The sequence below is a fragment of the Pseudopodoces humilis genome, chromosome 20 (genome assembly GCF_049639895.1).
Source record: "Pseudopodoces humilis isolate 2021_Gansu_Grassland_sample_001 chromosome 20, ASM4963989v1, whole genome shotgun sequence".
In the NCBI taxonomy this organism is placed as follows: Eukaryota; Metazoa; Chordata; class Aves; order Passeriformes; family Paridae; genus Pseudopodoces; species Pseudopodoces humilis.
In genome coordinates this window covers 4,620,375-4,641,208 of record NC_142219.1, presented here as the reverse complement: position 1 = coordinate 4,641,208, position 20,834 = coordinate 4,620,375, and the positions used below count along the sequence as shown (strand labels likewise).

Here is a 20,834-nt window from a genome sequence, read left to right as displayed (position 1 = left end):
GCAGGCGAGGCAGCCCCCTCCTGTCCCCACGGTGTTCTCCCTGTAGTTTTGGGGAGCTGCCAGGTGACAGCCACAGGCAGGTGAGCAGGGCACAAGCAGGATGGGTCCCCACAGACACCCTGCCCAATAGGGTTGGGCTACCAGGTCTCCCCGAAACTTTCTGCATGTCCTCCATGACATGGCCAAGGGTCTCCAGTGGGGTCCCAGTGCCTCGGGGCAGCACCCAGACCCCCACCCACTCTGTGAGACATCACTGGGCTGGGCTGGCACGGGAAGGGGCAATGCTGAGGGTACAGGGGGGGCCAGCACTGGCTCCTGTGGGGAGATGTCCCCAGGTCACCTCGTGTCCCAGCAGGGCTCAGATGCCTCCATCCCACGGAAGCAGGGAGCACTGTGGAGCCGCACCAGGGCAGCACCTGGCACTCAGAGCCAAGCCAGTGGCACTGGGCCACCATCCCACAGCAGGGCATGCAGTGTGCCCAGCCCTCACCCTGCCCTGAGTGGCCACAGCCTGCGGCCAGAGTCTCTGCAAACAGATTTCAGACATTTAAAAATACAGAACAATTGTTATCGAGGATATACTGAACGCTAGAGCTTCCCACGGAACTACTTTATCATGTTCAAAAATATTTAATCCCAGCAATTTTCACATTGTTCTTATAAAAACAGACATGTATGAAGGGAAATGAAATGCTTCGTACATTTTTTTGGCACATTTTTTTTTTCTCTTTTTTTTTTCCTTTTTTTTTTTTCTTCTTTTAACCGTTACAAATTACAAACACACATTCGTTGTTTTGAAAGGAAAACCCCTAAATCCCAGCTGTACACCGCAGAGCTGCACCAACCACCCCGAGCTCACCCAGCCTCCCGCGCTTGCGATTGTTCTACAAGGACAAAGGAAGGACACCGGCAGCCAAGGACGTGGCGGTGCCTTCGCTGCCCTCCCCAGGGACTGGCTGGGGGACAACAGTTGCCTTTTGGGGGTCCATGTCCCCACTGCTGTGTGGCTCTGGCAGGGGTGATGCAGTGAAGGGGATGGCAAGGGTGGGACTGAGGGGCAAATTTCTGCCTCTTCTGCTCCCCACAGAGCTCCTGTGCTGAAGCCTCCACACATCCCACCTGCCTCTTCTTCCAAACACCTCCACCTTCATCCCCTGCCCGGCCGTGGGACCCAGCCAGGTGTGGATCTGGGAGGTGCAGGGTGGGCAGCGCAGCACAGCCCACCCCAGGCCCCTCCTGCAGCAGGAGCCAGGGGGCCCAGCCCATCCTGCTTACCCTGAGATGCTGCCGGGGGACAAGGAGCGACCTCCGGCCATGCCGGGTCGGGTGTTCCTGGCAGGGTGATGGGAAGTGCTGCTGGAGAGGAACAACGGGCAGAGAGCAGAGAGGCACCGGCTGGGAGCTCTGCTCGCTCCAGGGTGGCTTCCAGGATGGCTTCCAGGGCTCCCAGCTGCACCGGGCCGGCGGCTGGGTGGCACTGGTTGGTGCTTCTCGGCAGAGCATCACCCCGGAGTCCTGGCTCGCTGCCTCTCCACATCCAAAGTAAAGTGGGAAAAGAAAGCAGCACGTACCTCACCAGGCTGTCCCTGCTCCCTGGCTCTGCAGCGAGGACGGTCCCTGCACCACTGCCCCCCGAGCCCCCCGGGGAAGGGTCCCACTTTGGGAGCCGGGAGCTGCAGGATGGGAGCCTGTGGGGGGACCCTGCGCTACCTCAGCTCCCAGCAATCAACCGCAGGCTCTTGCAATGGAGACATCTTTAATTTTTGACAACATCAGAACGGCAAAAATCCCCCTGCGTCTGCGTGGGCAGTGCCGAGGGACGCTCCGCCATGGAGGGGGACATTCTGCCATGGATGGGGGACACAGCAGTGCCCCCCGTGACCCCCTGGCCTCACCAGGACCCAGCTCTGCCCCGGCTCCCGCTGCTGCCTGTGCCCAGGGCTGGGCAGCACACCTATCGCAGTTTAAATAGAATAAATACAGTGAAGAAAACAGTAAAATCTTCAATAGAGAGGCAAAAGGAAAGACAACAGCAGGTCCGGGGGTCCAACCAAACTCCACGTGGTCTCTGGATTAGTTACTGAGGAAGTTCTATGAGAGCACATTAAGTTCGCTGCTGGAGACTCTCTTACCGCTGTCCTTATATTGAAACCTCATATTCTCGTGTTTCCTGCAAGCAAGGAGAAGCCAGATGAGGGCAGCAGCTGCATTTCAGGATCATCTCCCCATTCCCAGGCAGCAAGAGAGATCCTGGGTGTTGTTTTGTTCCCAGGGGAGCGATGCCCTTGCAGCCAGGTCCCCTCAGCCCCCTGCACCTCCCGACCCACGCGGATGGACTCATGGCCCATTGCTCAGTGTTCCCGCAGAGCCTGGCTGGACTCATCCCGTGGCTGCCCAACCAGCCCAGCCCCTCAGGAGAGTCCCTAGAGAGGACAGGCACAGCAAGACTCACCCCTGTCTCATAAATCGGGTTGTCAAACTCCGTTTCTACCGTGATCTGGCTGTAGGGGTGGGAGTACATGAGGGGCAGGCGGAGGCTGGAGTAGTACCGACACCTGCGGGGAGAGGCGGAGTCGCTGGGCTGCACGGACTGATTCCAGAACCACATCCCCCCATCCCAGCTCCTCCCAGCACCCCGGGCACCCCAGAGCGCTCCCAGCACCATGCCCGGGGCGTGTGGCTGGCGGGGGCGATGCTGAGCCAGCCCTGGCCGAGCCCCCCAGCTCGGTGCCAGCCCCCTGCAGCCCCACCTGGTGAGATAGATGTACGCTCCTCCCAGCAGCAGGGAGATGATCAGCACCGGGATGAAGATGGCCAGGGCCATATTTCCCCCCTCGAGCGACGTCTCTGCAGCAGCTTCTGCTACTGAAAGGACAAGATCTATTATGTTGGCATTTGCAGGCACCGTGTGATCCCCTCTCTGCCTCTCCCCCTCCTCCCAGGCTCCACCGGGATCCTGCGCATCCAGGAAATCCACGTCACTCACCTTCGAGAGCGTGTTCAAAGCTGTCTTGGTTCACTGGAAGAGAGACGGAGAGTTACTGGTCTGTAGCTGGGTTTGACTGGGTGCTGGCAGCTGTTTCCTGCTGGGAAACCCAAACCTGGGATCTCCTGCCCTATTTGGTCCCAAAACCACGCTGCGAACTCCCAGTTTTTAATAAGCTCTTGGTGTCTGTCAGCATGTGGCCATGACTGAGCAGAGCCCAGATCCAGAGAAGCTCCAGGTCTCAGCTGAGTTCAGCTCCCAGCCGGGGCTGCAGCCAGACCAACGTCCCTGGGCTGTCCCAGGTTGGGGACAGAGTTGTTGGCTGTCCCCTTGCCCCCCATCCCCTTCCCTGTTACCTTTGCAGATGGGCAGGGGGCCACTCCAGTGGGATGGCTGGCCCAGGATGCATTTGATGGTCACCTCCCCCATGAGTTCAAAGCCTTCATAGCACATGAAGGTCAGGGACTCTCCTGGCAGGTAGAGGCGCTTATAAAGAATTTGGTACCCGTTTTCTGGCAGTCCTGGGTTATCACAGGCCAGCGACTCCTCAGCTGAAAGGGAACAAAACACATCCAGGGTGAGCCCAGGACTTGGGCTGCCGAGGGACAGAAGCAGCCTGGGGGGAGTGAGGAAGCACCCAAGCTCTCACCCCACTCTGCTTCCAGGTAGCTCAAGGATCTGCACCACCCCCCACAGCTGGGCAGGGTCCTGGCTGCAGAAAAGTTCCACCCAGGACCCCCAGAGAGGAGCTGGACTGCAGGGGAGCAGGAGAGACCACCCGGACTTACAGACACAGTGCGGGAGCCGCGAGGTCCAGATGGGGGTCCCGGTCTCACGGCTGTAGCAGGTGAGCAGGGAGCTGCCCTCCAGCACGAAGCCGGGGTTGCAGGTGTACTGGATGGTGGTGCCCACCAGCAGCACCGGGTCCGAGATGAGGCGGGTGGAGTGCTCCACCTCCCCCGGGTCCGTGCAGTACATAACTGGGGAGAGAGGATGGCTGAGCGGGGAGCCCCTCGGAACTGGGAGCCCCTCGGAACTGGGAACCCCTCAGAGCTGGGAGCCCCTCGGAACTGGGAGCCCCTCGGAACTGGGAACCCCTCAGAGCTGGGAGCCCCTCAGAACTGGGAGCCCCTCAGAGCTGGGAGCCCCTCAGAACTGGGAGCCCCTCAGAGCTGGGAGCCCCTCAGAACTGGGAGCCCCTTGGAACTGGGAGCTCCTCATCTGGGAACCCCTCAGACCTGAGAACCCCTCGGACTGGGATCAGTGCTGTTCCAGGGTGTGGGATGTGGACAGCAGCCCCTTCCTGTGGGGCACTTACTCTTTTCACAGAAGGGGGGGTCGCTGCTCCAGCTGAGGTCCCACTGGCAGGTGAGGGTGTCACTGCCCACGATGTCATAGCCCGGGTCACACTGGTAGGTGATCTTGGCCCCTCTCACCAGCTCCGTGTGTGACGTGGTCTTCCAGCCGTTCTGGATCTCGGGCAGGTCGGAGCAGGAGTCGTTGCGGGACACCTCTGCAGCCAAGAGGGATCCTGGTTGTCACCCACCGAGCGGCACAGCCCTCCCCAGAGCCACCCCAGCTGGACACACGGCTCTCCCCAAGGGCCTGTCCCTCCCCACAGCTCTCCAGCCCCATGCTCCACAAATGGCGCAGCTGGGCTGTGGGCAGCATCCCCTGGGCACAGGGAAAGGGCAGCAATGGGGGACAGGGGCTCTTTGAAGCCTCCTCAGCCCTGATCCTACAGGCAGGTAGAGGGCTGGGCTGGTGAAAATGGAGCAATGTCTGTGCTGGGGTCAGGATACCCTGGGAACACCAGGCTCAGCTCCAGCTGCAGGTGCAGGAGAGGTGCCAGCACCATGGTCACAGCACAACTGGTTTGCTCACGGGAGGATTTGTTCCCTGCTTCCCCCAGGCTGGTTTGCTCAGGTGAGGGCTTGTGTCCTGCCCTCCCCAGCCCCGTGTGCTGCAGAGCAGCGAGGAGGGCCCTGCAGCCTCCCAGGTGCTCTGCACTGCAGCTCCCTCCGTCTGTCGTAGCCAGGGCTTCCAGCAGTGCACAGAAAACATGCCTGGAAAGGAGTCTGGCACGGGCAGCAGGGTGGGGGAGAGGCAGCCAGGGGGCATGTAATGCCCTTCCCAGTCCTTGTCCCTGCCACGGGCAGGCACAGCTGTCCCAAAGGACAGTGGAACAGATGTCTCCAGGTGCAGTCTGAGACGCACTGGAGCAAAGAGATGGGAACATCCATCTCAGGAGCCCACCCAGGGACTGGCTTCAATGACCACCCCTGCCATCAGCTCCTGCCTGACAGGGTGTGTGTGGGGATCCTGCATCCCTGTTCTCAGCAATTTCTTTCCCTCTAGGCCAGACCAGGGCTAAGAGGGACCAAAAACACCTTGTTGCCAGCCTGAAGGAGGGGAGACATAGAGGGACACCCCAGAAGTGACTGACCCAGAGACTGCAGCTGGGCTGGGGGTTGGCAGGAGGTTCAGGGTGGGATGTGAAGGGGGTGTGGTGCCACAGTGACTCTCCCCGCTTCCAGACCCTGCACCTGGACAGTCTGGGCTGGCTGTGTGTCCCATCCTCGCACCAGCACCCTGCTCCCCGTACCTATGTAGTTCATGATGAATCCTTGCCCCTTCCCAAAGATGAGCCCAGCAGGGTCCGAGTGGAACTGGATGGTGAGGTCGGGGCTGGAGGAGTAAAGCTTCTGGGGGCCGCTGCTGCCAACGTACTGCCCCAGGATGCGGGCGGAGAGCTCGTCCCCGTCGTAGATGGTGAGGATGTCGCTGTTGGTGATGTTCAGGCTGAGAGGAGAGTTTGGTTAGAGAGCAGCGTGTGCCGGGAGCCCAGGCAGGACACAGCAGGGACAGCCAGGTGACCTTCCTCCGGGTCGCCTCCGTCCGGGGGGTTCGAGGCCGGGCGGTGCCGGCGGCTCCCGGGACCCCGCGCTTGGGAACGCCGGTCCCGGCGGAATCGCGCTTGTCCCCGCGGCCACCAGAGCGCAGTGGCGGCCCGCGGATGGCAGGGACGGCCGGGGACACCGGGCAGGGATGGCTGAAGCCTCCGTCCACCCCAGGAATGCGGCTGCTCTGGAGCCGAAGGGGATGCGGGGGTCTCGCTGCTCTCCCCCCGCTCCAAGGCCAAGGGCAGGGGATGGGTGCACACTCCAGGGGACACACAGGGAGGGTTCTCCGGGTGCCCGGGGCTGGCTGCGGGGGTGAACGATCACACTGATCCCGAGGGTGGGCAAAGACACCCCTTCTCTGCTCTCTGTGTTGCCGTGTCCAGCCCAGCAAGGCACCCCGGGGCTGGGAGCACAGCCGGCACCAGCGCCTGGAGGAACTGGGGCAGGGACAGCCCTCCTCCCCTTCCCTGGGGGAAAGAGGGCCAGAGGAGAGCACCAGGATGCTCCCAGCCACACAGGAGATGCCTGAGCTGATCCCCAAACGTTTTATTAGGAATGATCTTGGAGGGAGCCCAGCTAATCCCCATGGCAAGCTGACATTTGTAGTAAATCTCTGCTTTCTGTCAAACACGATTTTCTCAGTGACATTTATGCCTGATGACTTCAAATCACTTGGCCTCCAGTTCTGCTCAGCCCAAGCACCCACAGAGCTGGGAGAGGTGTGCTGGGAGCTCCCACTTGGGATTTTATGGGGAGCTTTAAAATCTTTATGACTCTAAGCCTCTACTTGAAACATGTCCTCCTCTTGAAAACCCAAAATAGCATCAAAGGAGGCTCCCGCTGCAGCAGCAGCATTATCATGCCAAAAGCTCTCAGCCTGGCATTAGATCCCATTCCCTTCTGACCCCAGCATGTTCAGCCTGGCCTTACTGGGTGGCTGTGCTCCCTTAGAGCCTGTATTTCACATTCAGCCCAAAGATTGAGCTGTTTCCATCTCATGGATGCCTCCAGGCTCTCCTAACCCTGCACGACCCAGTAGCACACGGCCACATGCTGCTGTGGCACCACTCCCTGTGGAGAATTCCAAAGCCACTGGAGCAGCAATTAACTGCTGCTATGGATCGTGTAATGGTGCTTTGAACTCAGGGAGCGCCACTCAGGCCTGCCCAGGGTGCCAAGTGCTGTCAAAGAGGATTATGGAAGCTCTGAGGGGGAGAACAAGACATAGCAAGAGTCTTCCCTGTGAGGGAGGTGAGGCCCTGGCACAGGTTGCCCAGAGAAGCTGTGGCTGCTCCATCATTGCGGGTTGGAAGGGCCTTGGAGGAACCTGGGATAGTGGAAGGTGCTGCTGCCCATGGGAGATCAGCTTCAAGGTCCCTCCCACCCAAACTGTTCAGGGATTCTGTGATTCCATGGTGGAGGTGAGGGCAACAGGATATTGCAGCAAAATGGGCTGAGCACTGCTGGGGCAGGGACAGACACTGAGCTCCTGGGCTACTCACAGCTGGATGTCCAGGAAGAGCCGCTTCTCCTCACCCACATGGATCCTCCAGATGCAATCCTCCCCCTCCGTGTAGGGCTCCGGCCAGTTGGGGGACAGGATCACCCCGGCCACGGCCGTCAGCTCCCCTCCACACGTGGCTGTGGGGGCAAGGGGTAGGCAGGGCTGAGCGGGGGCCCAGGGCTGCTCACCCCAGAGCCAGCAGTGCCCACGGGCAGGACTGACCTCGGCACAGCGGCTCCGTGTCATTCCAGTAGGGGTCCCGCATGTTGATGCACTCGATGATGGCGGGGCCCTGCTCCAGGGAGTGCCCGGGGTCACAGGTGAACTCCACCGTGGTGCCCAGGTTGTAGGTGGGGTCAGAGGTGGTGAAGTTCCCGTTCTGGATGTAGGGCTCGTAGCAGTGGCCCCGCTCAAAGGCTGGAAGAGATCCCTGTTAGCTGTGGGACACGGAGCTTCTCCTGTCTCGCTGAGCTTCCCTGGGTGACACCCAGGCCCCGCTGCTGTCCCCATGAGAACCTGACCCCTGCATCCCCACCATGGCCTCTTCCACCGAGTGTTTTACAGGCAATCAGGATTAACAACCATTTATCTGTTCTGAACCAAACCCCGCTCCCATGGGGGATCAGCACTGGGGATGGGCACTGCCGGGCACTGTGCCTCCCCAGCTGGGGATGCTGAGCCATCCACCCTGGGACTGCTGCGTGTTACTGAGCCTGCTCAGGCCACAGGGCTCCCGTGGGAATGATCCTACAGCAGGATCCACTTAAATGACAACGGGAGCTACAGAAGGGCACCAGGACAGCTGGGGACTGTGGACCTGATTTTCTCAGAACCTGAGGATATTACACGCTGCCAGTAGCTGATCTGTTCCCAAGGAAAAGTTTCTTGGGAGATCTCACACTCAAAGACAACATTTGCAAACTATCTTATTTTCTCAGAACTGTTCTGGACAACTGTAAATAGCCTGTTTATCTCTTGTCCCACCAATGGCACAAGAGGTGGCATTCCTTTGACCAACCATGTTAACCCTGTAGTGTAAGACCCTATAAAAGCTGAAAAGTTCAGAGAATAAAAGGCCCCTTTTCCTAGCAACTCATTCTGGTGCCTGCTATGAATCCACACTTCTACATCGTGTCCAACAGCGACAGGGGACAGCTGAGTGTCCACGGCTGAGCCTGGCACTGCCCTCGGGTCCCGCCACGGGGACACAGCACCTTCGAAGCGGATGTTGAAGGCCGTGGCGGCCGCGGGCTCCTCGGCGCGGAAGTCGATCCTGATGGAGGAGCCATCGCTGATGACGCCCTCGAAGGGGACGCTGTCGGCGCGCAGCGAGTCGTAGAGCACGGCCGAGCGGTTGGTGTCCCCGCTGTACACCACCATCCTGCGGGACAGCAGCGACCCTCAGCCCCGCCCAGTGAGGTGCAGCAGCTGGGACGAGCTGGGAGCATCCAGATTTTGGTATATCCTGGGCCCCTCTCTCCAGGATGGACATGGAGGGTGTCCAGGGAAGGGAGCAGAGCTGGGGAAGGGGCTCAGCCTGGAGAAAAGGAGGCTCAGGGAGTCCTTCTGGCTCTACACAGCTCCCTGACAGGAGGGGACAGCCAGGGGGGTCATGCTCTGCTCCCAGGGAACAAGAGACAGGACCAGATGTGTCAGGGAAGGTTTAGACTGGATATCAGGGGAAATTTCTTCCCCAAAAGGCCTGACAAGATTGAAACAGGCTGCTGGGGGCAGTGGTGGTTCCCATCCTTGGAGGAGTTTAACAGCCATGTAAACGTGGAGACATGGTTTAGTGGTGGCCTCAGCAGTGCTGGGGGACAGTTGAACTCAGTAATCTCAGAGGGCTTTCCCAACCCAAATAATTCCATTTTTCTATATTTAGTGCCCAGCAAAAGGCCCTGCTCCTCGCCCCATGCAGAAGAAGCCCCTTGGAGCTCCCTGGAAACTCTCTGCAGTCTCAGGGCTGTGGGGAAACAGCTCCTGGAGTCTCACCTGTCCTTCTCGGTCAGCAGGAGCTTCTCGAAGTGCAGGTGCAGCTTCTGGCCCGGGGGTGCCCCGATGGCCCACACGCAGTACATGCTGCCAGACTGGTTCCCGCTGTAGCTGGGGGACAGCACGCGGCCGATGGTGGCATTGTGGACTGTCCCTCCACAGGGAGCTGCAACAGAGCACAGCCCCGCTGGGATGGGCACGGGGACAGTGGCATTTGTGTCCCCCCCAGCCCAGGGGTGACCCCACTGCCTGGTGCTTCTCAGAGTGCCCAGTGCACAGACCTCTTGCCTGGCTCTGCTTTGCTCTGTCTGTACATATTTATACTCACAAATGCATATTTGTACTCACACATAAAATCTTCATTTCCTTTCCCTTTGCTGCCTAATGAGGGGACAGATTCTGCTGTCACCGCCTGACCACCTGTGGCACCTCAGGCCATGCTCTCATCCCCTCCCAGGACCACATTCATCTCATGGGGCAAAGAAAGGGACTCATGTTTCCCAGCCCCAGGGGCTGGGGTGTGCAGGTACCTGAGCAGATGGGCTCAGGGCTGCTCCAGTGCGGCCGGGACGCGTTGATGCAGGTCAGCATGCGGGGGCCCTGCAGCTCGTAGCCCAGGTGACAGTGGAAGTGAGCGATGCCACCCGAGTGCAGATCCATCACCGTCACGTCTCCAAAGTCAGGTCTCCGTGGGAAGTTGCAGCTCAGCATAAACACTGGGACAGGCACACATTGGGAGCTCGGGGCTCAGCTGCTCCCAGCCTCCCCGTGGGGACGTGCTGGATGTGCCCACGTGTCACACAGACCAGCGGCGGAGCACCACCAACCCCCCACTGCCGCCGCTTCCCCACCTGTTACTGCTCTTGCCCAGACCCAGTTTCTATTTTAAAAATAATTTGCTGGAACTCATTTATTTTTTAAAGCTCTTCGAGGCAAAAAATAGACTGGTAGTGTGAGTGTGTGCAGGAGGAGCTGCTGCACGGGGACAGAAACGGGGCAAGGCGGGTGTGAGAAGCACAGCCAGCACAGGGCTGGGGACATCAGGGCACACTGACCCCTCTACCCTGGGCACAACACCTCCACCGATGCTGTGGGCACAGGCAGGGGGTGAAACAGGAGCCCACTGGTTTGGGACTGGCCCCAAACCCCCGTACCCATGTCGGGGACACACTCACCCTGGTAGTGGAGCTGGAACGTCCCCACCACATCGTCCTGGAAGGTGCGGAAGTAGACGGAGATGGTGTTGGTGGGGCTGCGGATCACCTGGCCTTCCACCAGAAGGGTTTGGTTGGCCAAGACCACCAGGGCATCTCCATCCACGCCGCGGATGGACAGCACCTCCCCGTCCGACAGGTTCACGCTCTTCACCTGCGGGGAGCAGAGACCTGTGAGCTGCGGGGACAGGTCTGTCTGTCACACAGACCCGCAGAGCATCGCACCAGAGCAGCGCTGCAACAAAACCAGGGCACTCCTCAGGGTTTGGTGATCACCCCGTGCACCAGGAAACCTCCCCAGGATCCCTCACCCCACCGGGGAGCCACACAGTGAGTGCATCTAATGAGTAGTTCCAAAAGGCTTTAATTATTATTTGGAAATAGCTGAGCAGTAACCTCACATTTACATTTCACGTCCATTTAGCTTAATAAATGGGCTCATATTTCAGCAGAGAGATGCTCATCAGACCGTTTGTTTCCCTGAGTGTGCGAGGCCCGGGGCTCTATATTTAGCACCAGCCCAGCCGTGATTGGGAGCGCTCCCGACGATGTTGTGACTGGAGGGATTTGTGGCTGTTGTCACCGCCGTGCCCACCTCCCCCTGGCACACAGGGCTGGGATGTGCCCTGCTCCAAGGGCACTGCATGGAGCCATCCCCAGCCCTCAGCATCCTGAGCCTGCTCCTCAAGGAAAATCCCTGGAAAAGCCCGTTCTTCACGGCAAAGCTGGATTAACATCACCAGGCTGGTTCAGAGCATGCCTGGGTTCACCCCAGCCTGTGTTTCAATCCAAGAGGAGCTGATTCTGCCTTGTTTTTCCAGCTGGGTTCTGGAAGAGCCACATGCAGCTCTGACCCCTAGCCTGCCCTGGGTCATTTCTTCTTTTCCAGGTATTGTCCCAAAAATGCATCCCCAGCATGGCCAGCATGCACTGTGGCTGGTGGGATGGCTCAAATCTGATTATTAATAAAGGGGATGAATTGAGTGTTATTTGGGTGAATTATTTGGAGTCCAAGTATCCAAGTGGGCTCCATACGACAACAACAATTTCCCTCAGCTCCCACTGGGACAGAGCTTTGCTTCTCCATCTGTGTCTGGATCCCTGCAAAGATTTTTCCAAGGTGTTTCTAACAGATTTTGTTCTGCTTGAAGCCAAACCTGTTCCCCAGCTGGCTCCCTCCAGCGTTGGTGGCACCACGCACATGACACAGAGCCAAAACCACTCCAGGAAATTGGGAAGGGGATTCGGGGGAGCAGCTGGAGCGGGCAGAGCTCTGCAGAAGGGAGGAAGCTGGGGAGCAGCGCTGGGTGCCACGGGACGCACGCACACACACTCGGCTCCACCATCAGCCTCCCCTGGGTAAAGCCAGGGGAGCAGGGTGCCATTCCCTGTGCCAGCACCAGGCTGGCATTCCCAGAGGAGCCCGGAGGAACCAGCGAGTGCAGACGCTGCCGTGGCGCCGCGCCAGGGACCGTCAGCCCTGCGAGAGGGACCATATGTGTGAGCTCCTGCCAGGGGCTGGAGCACAGGCTCCGGCTTCAATCACAGCCTGCACCGACAGCAGCTCCTCCAGAGCCTTGGGAAGGCAGGAGGGATCCTCAAGTCAGCCTGCCAGCCTCGCTCACCCACTGGAAAAACCTCTTTAGGGAAATTCTATTTCCTGCCAAGAAGATTCAGGAATTTTAAAAATAAATATAATTTCACGAAGCATTGGGAGAGCTGGCTGCTCCCCGCTCCCAGGGCTGCCCTGGCACAGGCAGGGACACAGCTCTCCCTGGAATGCTGTGAGGGGTGCAGGGAGGGGCAGGGAGCTGAGCAGGGACCCTGAGCTCTCACACAGCCCGGGGCAGCTCCCAGCCTTTCCCAGTGCCATGCCTGGCATCCAGGCTTTGTGCCCACTCCTCCCCAAAGGCAGATTTCCCTGCAGTCAGTGAGGGTCTGACTCCAAAGGAAGTGGAGGGTCCCTGTGTCCTCCTGCTCCCAGTGCCTGCAGGAGCAGTTTTGGGCAGGGCTGGAATGCCACAGCCATTCCTGCCACCACCAGGCTGTGCCACAGCCCCTGCAGGGAGAGGGAACAGCCCGTGTAGGGCATCCCGTCCCAGGAGCTTCCCTTTCCTCCTGCAGGTGCCTTTAATGAGATTCCCAGGGTAAGAGGCAGCACCTCCCCGCTACAGGGGCTGGGAATCAAATCCAAACCCCTCCGAGGGGACCCCATACCCCACAGCCCGGGTTCTCCAGTGCCTTTCCTTTGGAATTCACCTCCCAGCCCCGAGCCCGTGGTGCTGCAGCTCGGGGCACTGCCAGCTGCAGATGAGGCCACGCTCCACCAGCACCGACCTGCTGTTGTGATTTAATTTGTCTGAAACACTCCGAAGATCAGCAAAGCAAAATGCAAAGCTTGGGGGGGTGGAGAGGCCAATTTTATGCTCCATTAAAACCTCAGCTCGCAATGGAGTGAGGTCAGGAGTGGTGTCACCTGATGGATTATGGACAGAGGCGAATTTACAGCAGAGCAGCCTGTCTTTAGCACCCTGCGGATCCGAGGAGACAGTTGCTGTGTCCAGATACTTTTCCACTGCCATGGAAAAGTGGCTGAGCTGCTCAGACTCTCCGGTGCTCAACCTGCACCACTGCTGCTCCCAGGGCAACCTCCCCACCAGGCATGGCAGCCACGGTGGCCTCATGGCCTGGGGGCAGCCCCTGCCTGTGTCCCCAGGGGACAGTGAGGACAGCCCCCTGGAATTCCTGCTCCTTTTAATGCACACTTTTAATTACGCGAATTCAAAGTGAAGGGATTTTAATTGGATGCATGGAGGAAACACAAGAAGAAAGGGCTTGCAGGGAACATGGAGACCCTGGGCTGGTTTGACCTGGAGAGTGTTTGGAACATGCAGAGGTGCCTGCCCTGCCTGCAGCCTCACCAGGCTGAGGGATGCTCATTTCAGGGGGAGCTGGTGGTGCAGTGGTGCACATCAGCTTGGGTGAGACCCCCTGCTCTGATGGGTGGGCATTTGCCAGGCACCTGTGACAGCCAGAGAAGGAACCAGGGCCACCCTCCTGGGCTTCCTGCACCCTCAGAGCCACCCAAACCTCTCCCAGAAAATGGGTGGTGCAGAGGGCAGGGAAGATGGTGGCCCCTTCCCATCAAGTGCCTTTTTAACAACCTGCTGCCAGCTCCTCTTGCTTAAATTAATTGCGTGACATTTAAAGAGCTTGATCATCACTGACATTCAGGATGTTCCAGCTCCCTCCTAGAATTCATTTATTACAAAGCCTCAGAAAAATCTACTTTTTCCCCGGGAAGGGGTATTTCATCAAGTGAAAGTGCCCAGGGCAGAGGTGCCCAAGGCTTTGCTGCAGTGACCAGGGGGGTCTGGCCGTGGGGATGCCCCCCAGGGCACGGCTCACCTGGAGCTCGACGCCGTAGCCGGTGTAGACGGTGACGTTGTAGGTGCACTGCAGGTACCCGTGCAGGGGCAGCGGGGGGTAATCCGTGGAGTCGATGTAGCCCTCGGGGTCGTGGAAGCTCATGCTGCAGAGCACTGAGGGGACACACAGCGGGGTCACACCGAGGGAAATTCCCTCCCACACCCCAAAACCCAGCAGCCCAGTCCCTGCCCCATCAGTGATCCCATGGAATTACAGAATCCCAGAGTGGTTTGGGTTGGAAGGGACATTAAAGCCCAACCCCTGCCATGGGCAGGGACACCTCCCACTATCCCAGGTTGCTCTAAGCCCCATCCAGCCTGGCCTTGGATTCCTCCAGGGATCCAGGGGCAGCCACAGCTGCTCCGGGCAACCTCTGCCAGGGCCTCACCACCCTTACAGGGATTAATTTCTTCCCTATATCCCATCTAACCCTGCCCTCTGGCAGTGGGAAGTCATTCCTCCTTCCCTTGACATTCCAAGCCCTTGTCTAAATTCCCTCTCCAGCTCTTGAAGCCCCTTTAGGAATTGGAAGGAGCTCTATGCTCTTCCTGGAGCCTTCTCCCAGCTGTCCCAGCCTTTCCTCATTGCACAAGTGTTTCATCCCTCCAATCATAAAGTGCATGAAGAGCAGAAGATTTTAGGCAGCCCCCAAACCCGGGTGGTGGCCTGATTTTGGGGGGGCCCTGCCTAAACACAGGCGTGCTCCCCACCGGTGCCATAGCCCCGTGCCCGTGCCCAGCTCACCCGGGGTGGGCTCCGTGGTTGTGACAGTGGTGGTGACGATGGTGGTCGTGGTGGTCTCCTGGCTCTCCTCCGCCGCAGAGCCGTGCACGTCCCTCTCCGCGCTGTTTGTTGGGATAACGGCAGCGCCAGCGGGAGCGGCCGTCGGAGCCTCTCCAGCATCCCCGGTGCTGCCAGGGAAGGGCTGGGGCAGGGCTGGGGGCAGGGTGGAAGGGGAGATCTGCAGCGTGGGGCGGCTGGTGGTGGCCTGGTCCCCCCAGGGCAGCTCGGGGGGGCTCCGCTCCATGTCCTCTGCTGGCACCTGCGGCCCTGGGGTGGCTGTGGGGAGCCTGGAGCTCCGTGGGCTGGCTGAGGAGGCAGTCCCGGGGGGCCCTGCCAGGGTGGGCTTCAGCCTTGGGTGCTTCCTTCCCATATTTACTTGCTTTAGAGTCGGTGGCTTTTTCTTAACGGGGGAAGTTTGTTTGGCAGCAGGTCTGGGGGCCGTAGGCAGGAGCGGTGTGGTCTCCTCCGCTGGCACGGCTTCGTCCTCCGGGGCCGGCAGGAGGTTGAGGGCAGTGCCCTGCCCGAGCTGCCCAGCTCCAGGGGCTGAACCCAGGGCATGCCCAAAATCCTCAGCTCCACCAGCCAAAGCCGTGCCGTGCCCGAGCTCCGCAGCTCCACCGCCCGTCTTCCCCAGCGGCTCATCCGCAGCGAGAGGGTCCGGGCTGGCCGGCACCAGCGCTGCCCCCGATCCGCTGTCTGCAAAAAAACAGGGGAAAGTGGGGCCTGGGCAAAGCTGGGCACGAAATTAGAGCTGTGCTGGTGGTGTGAAATCAGCCCGCTGGGAAGCTGTGGCTGCAGGAACACCCACCACTTCCCAAAGAAAGAACCACCGGCCCCCACAGCACAACACACCCGCCTTGGCAGAGCCCCCTCAGGCAAATCCGTGTTGGGAAAACCCAACCCAACTTCTGTTGGGAACAGGGATGGGCAGGAAGGAGAGAGTGACCAAAGCCACCCAGCTCCGCTCTGGCCAGGGGGTAACTGCGTAAATACAGATTTATCCACCACCGTGGGGTGACTGGGCTGTGATCCATGGGCTGGAATTCATCGTGAGCTCTGTGAGACACGCAAAGAGCTCCGAGAGTCAACGCTTTCCATGGAAACAGCAGTTGCCAGGGAAAGCACTTAATGCAGGGTACTTAAAGACCGTAATTCCAGCCCCCTCGTGTCCCCTGGGAGGGTTTGGAGCCCCCCAGAACGCAGGGTCCCTGTCCCTCTGGGGGCATAGGGGGTCTGCAATCCCCCAGCCCCACTGCTGGCCTGGGGCTGCCCAGGCTCGTGCTGCCCTTGGTGGCTGCACACGAAGGCATCAAGCAATCCCTAACCCAACTCAGGCTGCTGTGACATGCCCGTGGTGGCAGCCAGGCCACCAGAGCACCAGCTCTCCATGGGATGGGGGCTGGAGCAGCAGTCAGGGCTCCCTTCCCAAGCAGACTCCAGACAAACCTCGGCTCACCTCGGTAGCGCAGGTGCCTTAAACAAAAGCTCGACTCTTGGCTTACATTTTAACTTGTTTCCTGTTTCAAATTCTGCTGATTAAAGTAAGACTGGAATGAAAAGAAGGGGGAAAAATGGAGCTTTTGTATGTGAATCCTGAAGCACAGACACACTGCTGGGTGACACCACCCAGGGGGCCAAGGGAGGGCACAAGCAGCCTGTGCAGAGGGGCTGAGCAGCGCTGAAAAAACTGACTTTGCTCCATCTTCTGGAAAACAGAAGCAGTTTCTGGCAAGAACCAAAGATAAGGAACAGGGAAAGGCAAAAGCTGGTGAATTAGCCTCAAGGATGGAGCTGCCAAAACTCTTGGCAGCCACTACACTGCTCCTTGGTCCTGGACACTCTGCAGGTCCCTGGGCTGGTCCTTTGCCCCTGGGACAGATGAGGACAGAGCTGTGCCTGCCCCAAGCCACTGCACCCTGCTGCCACCACCCTGCTGCACCAGCAAACCTGTCCTGGCCCCCGAGGGCTTCCTGGCCTCTCCTCCCATTTGCCACAAGTTAAAACATTAATTCCTTAATTAGAAAGTGGTTCAGCAAACCCATCACCATCACCAATTCCCTGAGTGCATTAGGAGACATTTCACACACATCATCTGCAACAATCAGCTCTGAATAATCTCCCCCCAGGAAAGTTTGGGTGCCTCAGTGTCCCCACACTTCTGCAGAGCCAGAGCAGGAGCTTCCACACCTTCTGCTTGTTGGTATCTCTGTTTCCCTCTCCATCCCACCCTGGGTTGATCTTGGCCTCCACGGGCACCCTGCCTGGGCCGATGGGGGAAATGTCCCCAAGGCTGTGCCTGTGGCAGCTCTCCTTCCCTGAGAAGTTTTGTAGAGCTCTCATGGGCTCTTCTCTTCCTCTCCCATCCCAAGGCAAGGAGGAGCAGTCTCTGGTTGCTCTCCCATGGCCCAGGTGACACTTTCAGGGCTCTGCAGCAAAAGGTTTTTTCCATGACAGGAGAAGATGGGGCTCTCAGACAGGGGGGAGGAAGCACAGCCCTGGCAGGGGAGGAGGCTCACTGGCCAGTGGGACATGCTGGGACACACTGGGACATGCTGGGACACACTGGGACATGCTGGGACATGTTGGGACACACTGGGACATGCTGGGACATGCTGGGACACACTGGGACATGCTGGGACACACTGGGACATGCTGGGACATGCTGGGACACACTGGGACATGCTGGGACATGCTGGGACGTGTTGGAACACCAGCTCACAGCAGGAGTCAAGGATACCGAGTCCTTAAAGTCCACACGTTCCCAAAACCACCAACCCAGGATCCCGGGGTTATTTGTCATGTGAACCCTAATTCTTAATGGATTGTGCCTTTAAACCATCTTTTATGCCTTTGGAAAGCTGACTAATTCCTTATTAGATCCTTTGCCAGGATGCATTTACTCGATTCTGTCCTTAACAAAGCATGAAATAAAACACTCTGTAAAGCGAGTCCTTAATGAGACACTAAACATGCTGCAGTTTGTAAAGGGCAAATGCGCATTCCAGGGGAAGAGAGGGCGGAACACAGCCAGGACGGAGCAGGGGAGGGGCAGGAACAGGGCCCTGGCATCCGGGATCGATACGGGCTTTTTCTGCCTTATCAGAAACAGAATTGATCGTCGATCTCAGCTCCTGATTGATCACCACCCCCCAAAGCCGAGCTGTGCTCCAGCACCTCCCTGGGCTGCCAGACCCTGCTCCCTCCCCATGGAGCTCGGTGCTGCCCCACAGCCCCCACAGCCCCCGGGCAGCCCCTGCCCTCTCACTCCTGCCCAGGGACCATTTGGGAAGCAGAACAGAGTGTCCTCATCCTCGAGGAAGGATTGCAGTGGGTTTCCGTGTTTGCAGGGCCAGGGTGGGCTTTGGTAAGGTCCTTCCACCCTGATCTGAATTCCAGCAGCCACCTCCAAGGGCCCCACGGGGTGACAGTGGTCACACAGGAGCCTCCCCAGCTGCCAAAACCCATCCTGCTCTGCACCAACCCGCTGCTGGAAGAGAAATGATCACGTTTGACCTTGATCTAATCTGCCACAGCAGCTCTGGAGGAAATAAACGCTATGGAGATGGACAAGGGGTTTATCTTGTATCTCCATCAGGAGCTCTCCGCTTCTCCAAATCCATGGGGACCTCCGTGGTGGCCCTGCAGCCCTCGCCAGTCCAGCGAGGCACCGGGGGCTCTGCGGGGCAGCGTGGGCACAGCAGCTGCTCCTGCAGGGTGGGCCAGCCAGGGCCGGGGCACTCCGGAGCACAAAGTGACCTTAACACAGAACGGCAGCTCGTCTGCAGGTCTATTCTGGGCTGTGCCTGGATACCGGCTGTGTGCAAACACCGCGCAGGGCTCCGGGGAGGATGTCTCCAACCAGCCTCAGCCCCCGCGGTTTATACTTAGCCGAGGAGGAAGCGCCGGTGCCGAGCCTGGGCTGTGTGTGGGAGCTGCCAGAGGGGCACAGCCCCATCCCAGGGCTGGGGTGGTGGCACCGAGCTCTGGAGAGGCAGCAGGATGGGAAGGGTGGCAGGGCAGCGGCTCCCGGAGCGTCTCCTCTCACCCAGACACGGCGCTGGGTGTTTGGGGGCACCAAGCACCCGTCCACCTGAGCAGAGATGGCACAGAGGCACCAAAATCGTCCTCCCCAGCCCCAAAGCTTCATCCCCATGCAAGAGGGTCCCCGGGACCCCCAGCCAGGCCCGTGTCCCGTGGGCAGCCGTGGCCAACACGCGAGTGGTGCTCCTGTGGCACTGGGAGAACCTGATTGCCAAGATACCTCAGCCAGAGGGGCTTAGAGGAATTAGAGAGCTGCAAATGCCTGATAAAAGGATGCTGGAATAATCACAAAGGCCTCGTTTCGCTGCTGTGCTCCTGAAAGAGCCAAAGCAGGAGTAGCCGTATCACGGCTCCCATTACTAATGCCGATGGTATCGCCCTGAGCACTCGCTCCAGGGAGGGCAGCTGGATTGCTCCAGCTCAGGAATCATGTCCAGAGAGGTTTAGGATCTGATTGTGGCATAAATGCATAAAGCTGATCCAGGCACTATTAATGGGGGTGTTCAGCTCTGCCGGTGAAGGGCTCAGGCACTTTCATGGGTGCTGGGCTGGGCTAATCCTGCCTGGAGCTGCTGCTGGCATCATATCCAAGCCCTTGTGGAGAGCTGGGATTTATCCTGCACTGCCCAGCACCCTCTGCACACAGGCTGAGCCCCTGGAGTTCCTCATTCCCACATGGTCAATGCAGGAATGCCATGAACCTCTGTGGAGAAATAGGAACACTTCTGCTGGGGATGAGTTCAGCCAGGGCTGATCCAGATCTTGGATAAAGTAGGGAGGTCTAGGCCAGGTCCTGGTGCAATCCTTCATCACCAGGGGGCTGGGGGGTGGGAAGGGGCACCCTGGGCACCTCCTGCTCTCCCACCTCTTCCCACGCCGACCTCCAGCGAGTGCAACACACATTTCATCCTCAGGGAGGAAAACAGAGGGTTTGGATGAGAAAAAGCGGGTTGCGTCCACCAAAACACTTGGCTGCGATCGGTTTGGTTTCAGATTTTCAAAGCTTTTGGCCTTGAATCTTGAGGAGCAGAAAAACCTTAATTGAAACAATCTTTCACTCCCCAAATGCCCCCACAGGCAGATGCAGCCTCGAAGGCCGCCTGCCTCCAAGCGGGAGATGCGAATCCCAGGTTCTGCAGTTACAGTTTCAGCAGATTAAGTTTTTCCAACAGGAAAGGGAAAAAAAAAAGTTTTCCTCAAGAGCATCCTGTCAGCTCCCCCTCTAAGCAAATAAAACCGTAGCAATCCCATCTGGGTGAGTCATCCCCGTGGGAGCTCCAGCCGGATCCGGGGCTGCCCGCGGCACCGCGAGTTTCGGAGCCGCTTTCCTGGCAAAGGTGAGACAGGGACGGGAGGGCTGTGGATGGATTTCAGCCGAATGTTCAGAAAAGAGAAAGCTGTTCTCCTGTCTGGCACAAGGATGAAGGAGCAGTGCCTGTCCCTGGGTCCTGCCCACTGTGGGTGACACTCTGGAATTGCTGGGAGCCTCCAGACTCCAATGGGAAAACCTGGACTGTTGCATGCAGCAATTAATGGGAGATAACCCAGAAGAAAAAAGATGCCCAGCTTTTGTTCAGGAAGACAGTGCAGCAGAGAAAGTTGGGAGTTGTTTTCCTCCCATGCCAGGGGACAGCTGGCTGTCCCTCCTGGGCTGTCCCTTTATGCCACATCCTCTGCAGGCCGGCTGTGACCAACACCTCGCTGATTTGATGCTGTTCTGGACTCAGGCTGGAATGCAGCTGTGTGCTGGGATTCCTGGGGCAGAAAGGGGTCAGGACTCTTTTCTTTCCATTCCCATGAATTTCCCAGTGCCACAGAGACTCCGCTGGCCCCTGGGGAGTTTCGGATCTGCTTTAAAATGCTGTTAAATTGCCCATGTGCAGGGGTTTATTTATGCTCACAGGACTGTGGACTGAATATTTCATTTTAAAATTTACATCTGTGTCACTCGAGATGCTCAAATAAGGTTGCCATGGAAACCC

The 20,834-nt window shown here is 58.7% G+C and overlaps 1 protein-coding gene across 2 annotated transcripts in view; it reads right to left on the bottom strand.

The window, feature by feature from the left end:
- Positions 1-640: 640 nt before the first annotated feature.
- Positions 641-20,834, bottom strand: part of SEZ6L (seizure related 6 homolog like) — a 35,977-nt gene continuing 15,783 nt past the window's right edge. The window contains exons 2-17 of one of the 2 annotated variants that reach the window (XM_088064901.1): positions 14,773-15,507; positions 14,008-14,141; positions 10,561-10,753; positions 9,916-10,101; positions 9,386-9,551; positions 8,608-8,774; positions 7,616-7,810; positions 7,392-7,530; positions 5,592-5,788; positions 4,305-4,499; positions 3,775-3,966; positions 3,343-3,537; positions 2,987-3,019; positions 2,751-2,862; positions 2,453-2,555; positions 641-2,170 (exon numbers count right to left, since the gene is read on the bottom strand). In XM_088064901.1, coding sequence (XP_087921027.1) covers positions 2,141-2,170; positions 2,453-2,555; positions 2,751-2,862; positions 2,987-3,019; positions 3,343-3,537; positions 3,775-3,966; positions 4,305-4,499; positions 5,592-5,788; positions 7,392-7,530; positions 7,616-7,810; positions 8,608-8,774; positions 9,386-9,551; positions 9,916-10,101; positions 10,561-10,753; positions 14,008-14,141; positions 14,773-15,507 — 2,972 coding nt within the window. In that variant the 3' untranslated portion in view covers positions 641-2,140. Of the gene's footprint in view, positions 2,171-2,452; positions 2,556-2,750; positions 2,866-2,986; positions 3,020-3,342; positions 3,538-3,774; positions 3,967-4,304; positions 4,500-5,591; positions 5,789-7,391; positions 7,531-7,615; positions 7,811-8,607; positions 8,775-9,385; positions 9,552-9,915; positions 10,102-10,560; positions 10,754-14,007; positions 14,142-14,772; positions 15,508-20,834 lie in introns of both variants that reach the window. The other variant, XM_005524582.2, reaches the window with a different exon arrangement.